Source organism: Lonchura striata, chromosome 10 (genome assembly GCF_046129695.1).
Source record: "Lonchura striata isolate bLonStr1 chromosome 10, bLonStr1.mat, whole genome shotgun sequence".
In the NCBI taxonomy this organism is placed as follows: Eukaryota; Metazoa; Chordata; class Aves; order Passeriformes; family Estrildidae; genus Lonchura; species Lonchura striata.
Window position 1 is genome coordinate 17,669,319 of NC_134612.1, and position 10,255 is coordinate 17,679,573.

The 10,255-nt window shown below is 58.4% G+C and overlaps 1 protein-coding gene across 1 annotated transcript; it reads right to left on the minus strand.

The window, feature by feature from the left end:
• Positions 1–587: 587 nt before the first annotated feature.
• On the minus strand, positions 588–3,245 carry SLC51A (solute carrier family 51 member A). Its single transcript, XM_021536832.2, has 9 exons — positions 3,112–3,245; positions 2,818–2,912; positions 2,273–2,427; positions 2,091–2,164; positions 1,858–2,016; positions 1,615–1,726; positions 1,367–1,513; positions 1,082–1,187; positions 588–972 (listed from the first exon to the last, which is right to left on the minus strand). The coding sequence occupies exons 1-9, from the start codon at positions 3,144–3,146 to the stop codon at positions 836–838; spliced, it is 1,020 nt and encodes a 339-aa protein (XP_021392507.2). The 5' UTR covers positions 3,147–3,245; the 3' UTR covers positions 588–835.
• Positions 3,246–10,255: the final 7,010 nt, after the last annotated feature.

Genomic DNA, 10,255 nt, shown 5'->3' on the forward strand with positions numbered 1-10,255 from the left:
GGATGCATTTCTCAGAAGTGCGAGAAATAAGAGCATTGGAGAATGCTCTTGCTGTTTTTAACATGTGATCTGCTCATTTGAAACCATGATCTGAGTTGTGCTTCTGGCATCTGTAATGAACACTTGGGGTCAAAAGATTACCTAGTGGTTTCTGCAAATTGTCATTGCTCCTGATGTCCGTCCCCATGTCTAGAGCAGATACTGGTACTGGACCAAGGCTGCTTAAGGCAGCATTGACTAATTGCCAGTGTTATGAAGGTGTTTTAAGGCTCCTTCCTTTGCCTGGCACGTAACTGGCAGGTGTGGATGTTCTCGGTGTGCTTTCAGGAGCAGCCAGTCCCACGGAGAACAGACCCCAGGGACAGGTCAGACCCATCCTGATATCTTGGGAGAAATCACCATTGGCCTGGGCTTGCCTTGGTTGTGGGACCCCAGCCAGCAGCACCCAGAGCTCAGTGTCACAGCTGGATGTTGGGCATCCCATGATGGTCCCATGCTTGGCTGTGTTAGTCTGGGCTCCATCCTCCTTCCCCCTGTATGGAGTCATCTCCCACCCACTAATATGAAGCCAGTCACCAATGCAAGACTCTAGTAAAAATTTATCTTTACTCAGTGCTAGACAAGAGCCCCAGGGCTGGAGGTGGCTTCATGGACCCCCTTGACTTACGACTTTTAGGTTTCAGACCCTTTCATTCTGTCCCAAGATGCTCTTTCCCCTTCTGCCTCTTTTGCTGCCAGCAGCTCCCCAAAGCCAGGGGAGGAGGAGAAGGCTGTGCAGGGTAGACCAGCCCCTCACCTCGCTCTGCCCCTTGGCACCCCAGTTTGTCCCTCCTGGTCATGCTTTGACGTCGGCGCCTGTGGGTGCGAAGCTGACGGGCTGGTAGCCCGGCTTGTCATCCTGCTTGCGGTAATACATCCGCGTCAGCACCGCCAGGATGAAGGTCTGCGGGATCAACAGCTGCACGTTCATCTCTGGAAGAGGAGAAGGGTCTTTTGAAGCTGCCCTCGCCCACCATACCCACCCCCATGCCATGCCACTGGCTGGGAGCATGTGGTGCTGCTCTCTCATCTCCCTACTTACGCTGTGACCTGGCCTTGGAGGAGAAGGGCGGCGAGCAGGCGATGCTGCCGTTGTTGGCCAGGATGCTGAAGATGGCAGGCTGGAGTGCCGTCAGGAGGAGCAGGATCTGCGACCACCAACACCCCGCTGTGAGGGCTGTGCTGCTGCCCGGCTCTCAGCCTTCACCTTCCCCGCTGTGCAGCCAGCAGGGCTCTCCTGCCCTACCATCTTCCCTCATGCTGCCTCACCCCATCAGTGCTGCAGGAGCCCTCACCTAGGAGGGAGCTGGGCAGGACAGGGGCTCACCTGGAAACAAGTGAACTTGGCCTGCATGTTCTGCTCAGCCAGGTGCAGCCGGGCCTGCCGGAAGAGAATGCCCAGGCCCCACAGCCCAAAGAGGGCGGAGGCACCAACCAAGGTGTTGATCCAGAGGGCCACACTCTCTCCTGAAATCTGAGGGGGACACACAGGGAACATTACTGGGCTGACAAAGTTCAGGTGGAGGCTTCCTGTCTAGGTCATCAACCTGCCCATCCCTGTGCTCTGGCACTCACGTCAGCAGGGTTGTAATTCCCGTCAGTGGCCAGGATCAGCCCCAGGAAGACAGCGACTGCCTTGAAGAAGGCGTACTGGAAAGTCCCCAGGATCATCAATTTAAGCTTTTTCCTGTCATGGTGAGAGAGACCAGTAGCACTCTTAAGTCCCCCAGTCCCTGCCCAGGGAATTCTCTTCCAACCCAGCAGAAGCATGGGGTGAAAGCCCTCCAGGGATAGAGGTTTATCCCACCTCCCCCTCACCTGTTCATGGTGATTCGGGGCAGACAGGGGCAGCAGCAGCAGCAGGGCCCAGTGCTGACCACCATGGGCACATCCTTCAGGGTGCTGAGCAGTGCTTCCTTCCCCCCAAAGCCCTCCACCATGACCAGCATCATCACGTAGAAGCAGACAGCAAAGTACCTGGGGAGGAGGAGGAAGGCAGGTCAAGCCGTGTGGGCTCCAAGGTGCCCTGTCCCAGGGTGGGTGATACTCACGCCGTGGTAGCCATCTCCACCACCATCATGGAGCGCGGGAACCACAGGCCAAAGCAGCTGATCACTGACACAACCTGGGGGACACATGAGCTTGGCACACTGACACTCCCCCTCCTGGCACCCCTTGGGTGGCCCTGGCTCCCCAGGGTGATGCCCCCCAGCACCCCCACAGCCCAGCTCACCGTAGGGGCTGAGCTGCTCCAGCAGAGGGTCTTCATCTTGATAGGGCAGCGGATCTTGCGGAAGAGGTACGAAACCTCTTCCACGTAGATCACAACCGACAGCAGTGTCATGATGGTGCAGAGGCCCAGGATGATGAGTTGGGCCATGTCCAGCTCTGCCAGGGAGGGGTGAGAAGCTGTCTTCATCCTGTCTGGTCCCCCCTGGGGCCCCTACTACAGGGAGCTGCCCCTCGACCCAGCACTCCACAGGTTTAGGAAGCTCTGTGCCATGCCCTGGACATGCCTGTCTATGCCAGGGCTGGCCCTTCTGCGCCACTATTCCCTGTCCCATGACACCTGCCCCAGTGCTGGCTCTTCCTGGGCTGTCCCCGTCCCTACAGGTAGGACTATGGGATGGGAGGTTAAGACCCTGGCAGCAGCCCAGTTTCTGACTTCTGGGGCTGCCCCGTGCCTGCTCTTGCCATGGCCACTCTACCACCTTCATCCCTGTCCTGCTCCCGTCAGCGACAACAGGAGGGTCCTCCCCACCCCGTCCCCCCACCTACGGTGCAGCAGCTGCCGGGAGGTGGGCGGCAGGGAGAAGCAGGCTGCCGGCACGCTGAAGTTCCTGATCAGCATCTCCACCAAGGGGCGGGAGAACCTGCGGAGCAGAACCGGGCGTGCTGCAGGGAGCCACCGGGACGGGGGGACACCCAGCCCCGCAGGGTCCGAGCCTGGCTGGTTCGCCTCACCGCCAAGCGCCTCCCTTCCTTTACAAAGGGAATGAATCATCCAAAGTTCCGATCCAAAAAGTTGGATTTGCCCGGCTGCAAAGCGGCACGGGAGTCTCCAGCGCTCACCTGGGGTCATCCGCCAGTTCCAAGGTGGGATCCATCCTGTTCGGCTCCTCGCTGGCTCCGTCCCCGTGGCTGTGTGGCCGCTCGTCTCTGCCTGCCTCAGCTCCCTTCGCCGGCGCACGGGGTCAGAGTCCCCAGGGCAGGGACCGCGGGACGATGCCGCGCCTCGTTCCACTTTAACCAGAGCCTCCCTCCCTCTGCCGCAGCTGCGGGCACCCATTGGCGTGGCCCCACGCCGTCCCGGCCCACCGAGTGCTTTGGCCACCCGGTTATCGACCCGGGGTGCCGGGAAGGCAATTGTCACCCGCACCGCCTGCGGGCCCTGGGAGGACTTTGGGTGGCCCAGCTCCAGGGAGCCCGGGCTGAGCCCGGCACGGAGCAGCTCCCGGGGCACTAGAGGGCAGGGCTGGCCCAGCGCTCAGAGCCCCAACCGGGGCACATCAGCAGCACCAGGCCCGGGGGGGGACCAGGGGGTCGGAGGGAACAATATGGGTGGGGAGCTGGGGGCTTAGGCAGGAGAGCAGCGTACCCTTGTCTTAGATGGATCCCAGAATCCTCATGGGTTCCAGGGCTGTCCACGGCTCCCAGCCCTTCAAGGAAAATGATTCCTTGGAACCCTTTGCCCCTCTGGCAGGGGGCTTCTGCTGCAGCCAGAGTGGCACCAGGGCCCCAGGTGGATGCTCTGCACCTTGCTGCAGGTGCAGGATGCTGCTGTTGTCATGGAGTGGGATGGTGGGAAGGGGCCGGGAGGAGGAAATGGGTGTGGATGCTTCAGTGAGGAGGGAATGGGGTGAGGGAGGAGGGAGGCCTGTGGGGATTCTGCGCATATCCGAGGTGCTGTGCACACCTAGAACTCCCCTCCTCTCAGCCCCATTAACCAAGGCCCATATCCCTGTCCCCATACGCTTTCCTGCCCTATATGCTGTAATCTAAGCTGGTACACTGCGCGATGCACATCCAGCCCTCTGCTCTCACATTCACACACACAATTACCCACACCTTGCACAAGCAGACCCCTCACCATGGCTGCTCCTGCCCCATGGCATGCATAGGACCAATTGTGGGCCTCCCACCCAGAACCCCTGCATCACCAGCATTGTCTTCTGCTGAAGAAATGCATCAGCTCCTGGACATCTGTTGTGCTGGCCTTTATGTGACAGTCACTGCAGGCTATGTCATGACAGTCCTGCTGTCCTGCTCATCCATCCACCTGGTGCTCATCTCCCTGTGGTCCATCAGCACCGGGACGATCTGCACGTATCCCTGGCCCCAGGGAAGCAGAGCCCAGCCCCAGCATGAAGCCACACATGCTGCACTGCCCGGACATGTGCAGGAGCCTCTTCCCTGCCTGGCATAGCCCCAGGGCAGCACCACCCATGGGTGCCTGCTGCACGGGGGCACGTGGCAGTCCCCTTGCCCAGCACACCTGTGTCTGGCTGTCCCTGACACATCTGCTGTAGCACCACGATGATCCTTCTTGCTCTCAGGTAGTACCTGAGCCTGACTGAGCCCTGGTCCCCTGCATTCCCCAAGCACAGCACACCTCGAGGTGCAAGGTACAGCTATGAGGCATGGAGCAACCTGCCAAGCCGTGAGGGGATGCAGAACATGGCCAAGCCCAGAGCAGAGGACAGCCCCACACATTGATGCTGTCCATGAGTGAGCCCCAGCACACATGCACACATGTGCAAGGAGGGCTCCATTGCTGCACACACTCCCCTGTGCATCCCTGCTGGGGCTGGATGCACCAGTGACACCCACACCACTGATCCACCTGCATCAGGCCCCCAGCCCCATCACCATGCCCAAGACCACCCTGCATGGGGCCAGGACACACCCACACACTGTTGTGTTGTGGACAGTGTACTGGGGGTGTGGTGACACCCCAGAACTGTCCCCTGGGCACACGGAGGGCTCTCGCCCCTGCAGCCCAAGGTGCTGAGCCCTCCCTGTGCCAGCAGGACAGGACGTGCCTGTTCCTTGCTTGCTTCAACCTGCCCCAGGAGCTGGCGGAAATGGGTGTGGAGAGGGGGAATGCAGTGGGATGGGATAGCCCAGAGTCCCTCCAGCTTCTGCCTTATTCCAGCCCCTGTCTATGCCTGGCATGTATGGTCCTGAAGCCATCAGGGCCCATTGTCACCCTTGTGCCCCAGTCAGCATTCTCCACACAGGCTGCTACCATGGCCAAAAGCTGCCAAGTGAGCATCCCCTGGCATGGGCATGGGGGGCAACAGATGGGTCAGGCTCAGCCCCAGACCTCCAGGATGCTCCAGGGCAGAGCAGCCACAGGGACTCCCTTTCTTGCCAAAATCCCTTTCAGCAGAGAAAGAAAAAGGAACACAGAGATGGGAGCCATACACCCACCAAACCAGGGCAAGGGGTGGTTGTAAGGTTTGTGGTCCATTCAGCATCCGGGTGGCTGTTTTGCCCCAAGGAGCTGGCAGAGAAACCTGCAGCAGTGCTGGAAATTCTCCCCATTTGCTCATTTAGCTTTTTTTAAAAATGATTTTAAACAAAACTCTTTGACCGTGGAAATCCTGCTCCCCCGTCCCCCGCAAAAAAAAGCCAAGCAGACCCTCTCAGCATGCCAGCCCACCCACACTGCTGCTGCATCAGCGTTCCCCAATATTAAGAAAAGCCCTTAAAATGCAAATATTTGGGGTTTAGACAGTTTTCTACTCGTCTCTAATTCCCTGTGGAGGGGCTGACCTCAGTGGGACAGCAGGCCCCAGCTGACCATCACCACCTTCCCCATGGCCAGGACATGGCAGGGAAGAAAACTCCTCATTTATATCCTTGGTAGGAGCTGGTAGGAGACCAAAGCACATTCCTTCTCATACTCTCCTCTCCCACCCAGAGCCTGAGGCCACAGGGATGATTGGGATGCTGAGTGAGAACCCCACACCCAGCTCAGGCTGTGGCACAGCCAGACAAGTGGACGATAAAGATCTGCACCCTGAGCTTTGGGTGATGTGTGGTCACTGCTGTCACGGGACACAGAGGGACAGACCCTGCTCAGTGGCACAGAGCAGCCAGGATGCTCCCTGTCCCCAGGGACCTCCCACACTCTGCCCAGCCCCTGTGCCAGCCAGGACCAGCCCCCTGAGAGCATTGGCACCCTGTAGCATGGGGGGGTGTCTGGCACCCACCTCTGGGGAAAACCACACTCCACAGGCACCTCTTCAAAGGGATGCCCATGCTTTCCATGGCCACAGATGATGCTGTTCCCCACACTCCTGGGGTTTAGGACAGAGTCAGCATCCCCACCCCGCCGGTTTTCCAGCAGCACTCTGCCAAGCCACTGGGAACAGGAGGGTAAGCACAACTCCAGAAATAAATAAAACACAAAGGTCTATCAGACTTGTGAAAGGAAAGTCTTTCCCAGGGTGCTGGCCCTTTTGAGCCCCCCTCAGCCCTGCAAGCATCTCCCCAGTGAGGAAATTGTTGCTGAGAGTTTGGTGGAAGTGGATGAGGGATGTGGATCCTGCTGGCAGTAATAAGACTGCTGCCACCATCTGCCTTCAATGTTCCAACACAACCCACAACTACCCAGCTTGATGGCCTTGGCTGGACCCCGGCAAATCTGTCAGTGTCACAACAACACTGACACAGCCACCAGGCTGGAGAGGGGTCCCAGAACTTGGAGCATCCCCTTGCAATGGTCAGTGTGGGGCAGTGACAATGGCCCCAGCCCTGGCCCCAGCACAGCAGGAATGAGTCTGGCTTCCCTCAGCCCCAGGTCTGGAGCCGCCCCACTGATAGGGACAGCAGGGAGCCCTTCCCGCAGCTGGCCCGTAGATAAGACCCATGTGTTCCCCACTGATTGCTCCAGGAGGCAGCTGGAGGGGCAGGAGCTGCCATTCCTGGGAGATACAGCCAGGAGGGACAGTGGGTGAGGAGCACAGGGGGGCTGCTGCAGGAGTGTGAGACATTGGGCCCCTCTGGATCCCTTCTCTGGGCAGGTGAAGGTGCCCAGGCTGCCCTGACAGCACAGCTGGGACCCCTGGCAGGGCAACAGCCCTCCACAAAGCCTCCCCTTTCCAGTGGGAACCAGTCCTCTGCCACTGGAAAACACTTCCCAGTGCCCTGCAAACCCACAGGGCTGCATCACAAGCTTGTTGCAAGGCAGAGTCAGGGACCCCACCATACCTCAGTTTCCCCTTCTGTAAAATGGGGCATGAGTCCTGCAGCATGAGAGTATAGAGGGCTCAGACTCTCATTGCTCTGGTGCCTAGGCAAAGATCCATGCCAGGTGGTTTTTAGAGACCAAGCTGGCATTTTAGAAGAGGGGGATACTGTCCTGGAAGCCATCTGGCTGCCTCCAGTCTCTGCCTCAGGAAAAATGCTGGCCTTGGAGAGGTTTGAGGTAGGAATCCTTCCAGCTGCAGCTTCCCCTTCTGGGCAGGGAAAATCCCCTTTTCCCAGCACGAGGCAATCAGAATCATTCCTGTTAGAACCCCCAGATCCCCCGTGTCCTGCCGGGCCATGGGTGATGGGACACTCCCAGGGGTGGCCCTGGGGCAGCGATGGTGGGGTGAGAGCAGCAGAGTGCGGCACACGGGGAGCACAGGGCAGAGCTGGGGATTTCTGCTACCAGAACAGATCACTGGTTCACCGGAAAGCCAGCCCCGGATGTCTAACCTCCAGAAGCAGAAGTGCTGCAGAGGGTGTGTGGGCAAAATCTCCCCATGCTGCAGCTCTCAGAAACACTGCTCTGCCACAGCTGGGGGACCAGCTCCTGTGCACAGCCCTGGCAACACCCCCAGGGACCCTCCTGTCCCTTCCCATACAGATCTGGGTGCCACCACAGACACTGCCAGCCTGCCTAGGCTCCCATGCTGCCAGGCTGGGAAGAGAAGTGAGACATTGGCACAACCAGGATGTCACTGTGTCTGTCCCAGAGCATCTAAAGGGGTCACCCCACAGGGAACTGGCTTGTGAACCCTCAGCAGCCCAGTTGCAGTTCAGGTCAGCAAGACATCTCTTCCCAAAACTGCTGAGATCGTTTGACCATGTGCAATGCCCAGCATTCTACAGGTCATCCCCCAGACAGAGTAGAGGAAGATGATGGTGGGGCCTGTCCCTGGTTTGGGAAGAAGGGGAGCCCACCATGAGAAGAAAGAAGCCCAACAGAAGCTGGATGAAACCTTTCTATGATCTGGATGGAGGCCATCAGAGCAGCTTTGATGGCCCCAGCCTTCTCCTCCTGTTTCAACAGAGCCTCACAGATGGGGTACCTGATAACGCCCACGTCTTCTGTCCAGCCCTTCTGGCCCCCTTTCTGTTTGCTTTTCCTCCCAGCCGCTTCACGTCCGATGGCGCTGCCCTGGGCCAGAGGGGAAGTGACCCAGCTGTGGGGCTCAGCATGATGAGGGCTTTGTGTCCTTCAAAGAGGACAAACAAACAGCCAGCGGTCCCAGCCTGGCTGGGGGGATCCTGCGGAAATACCGCGGTCAGCACTCTCGGGAGCTGCCTCCTGCCCGCTCCAAGGCTTTGGATCCAAAGAAGCCTTTTCCTGCCGTAAGGTAACATCTGCATTTCCAGTGGGTGTCCCAGTGACATGCCACTGGTTTCTTAGAGCCACCCCCAGCTTCTGAATGAAAAGGCACCTTGTTTGAAAAACAGAGGGGCCTTTTTCTGCTACAGCTACCTAAAGTGACCACGCCACGCCTGATGTTTGCTTTTGGTGAATGACGAAGTTAACACAACCTCTAAATGGGCTGTGAGCATTTTCTTTGGTCAGGGCTTTATTTTCATACTCGTCTATCTTGCAAAAAGCTCACAAGGGAAAATGCTGAGGCTTTAAAAAGTCAGATGGACAGTAGAGACACTGTGTTGTGGAAGAGAGGTACTGCTCCCCTGATGACCCTGAGCCTTCCCAGCTCTCTGACACTCACCCACCAGGCTCAGCCACCCCACGGGGTCACCCACAACCACCTGAGTCAGGCATAGGGAGTAGTTCCACCTGCTCAGGGAAAGCCTTCAGCCCTTGATGGGACTTCTTCAGCTGTCCCCGAGTGATTCTGCCTCCCAATGCAGGTGGGAAAGCATCCCAAGTGCAGCTCAATGGGAACAAAGAAAAACACCTTCCCTTCCCTTCCCTTCCCTTCCCTTCCCTTCCCTTCCCTTCCCTTCCCTTCCCTTCCCTTCCCTTCCCTTCCCTTCCCTTCCCTTCCCTTCCCTTCCCTTCCCTTCCCTTCCCTTCCCTTCCCTTCCCTTCCCTTCCCTTCCCTTCCCTTCCCTTCCATCACCTCTACCAGTGCCAGGCCCACACCAAGGTGCTGGGCAAGCACTCCCACCTGCTGCTTGCTCCCTCCTGCTTTGGCAGGCAAGGGGGCAGAGAGGTGGGAGGGGATGGACATGCCTGGAGAGGTTGGTGCATGTGTGGGTAGGGATGTACATGTGCATGTACACGTGTGTGTGCCCCAGCTTGTGACATACATGTATGGGACACATGGGTTTGTCCACCCGGCTGGCATCCACACCTGTGAGCACAGTACCCTGTGGGGTGCAGGAAGACGAGGCAGAGGGTGGAGGGGGCCCAGCATCACCAGTTCTTGCTGGCAGCCAAGCAATACTCAGCCCTGGACAAGCCTCCCTCCTGGGTGTCACTTCTTCCCCAAGTCCCTGCTTGGGATAAAGCACAGGGACAAGGCCTTTCAGCCCCAGTCTCCAACGAGAGGAAGAGAAGGGAGGGCTGGAACAGCACTAGGAGAGGTGCACATCACCCTGGGCCACTTTGCCATTTTTGCATAATAAATAAAACCTCAAATTTACATCTGCCATGAAAGCCACCAGGACATGCACAGCAAAGAAAGGTGCCCTGAGCCCCACCGAGCAAGAGCCCAGCGCTGCCATGTGTGCATCCCAAAGGATGCCTGCCAAGACAGAGGGGGACAGGCAAAGTTTTTCTTCCTCATAGCCTACCACAGACATTTGCCCTTGAAGGGGATCTGGGGGGACAGTGCCTGCCAGGGACAGGACGCTGTTGCAGGGCAGACCAGCAGGCATAGGAAGGTCAGAAATTTGGCTGAGGTACAGGCTGCTTGTTCCAAGAGTTGGAGAAACACAGGCCTTCTCCAAGCACACACCCGCCCGGGGGATTTGCCCTTGAGGCACTGACCTGGTTCTCCTGTCCCAGGAGAAC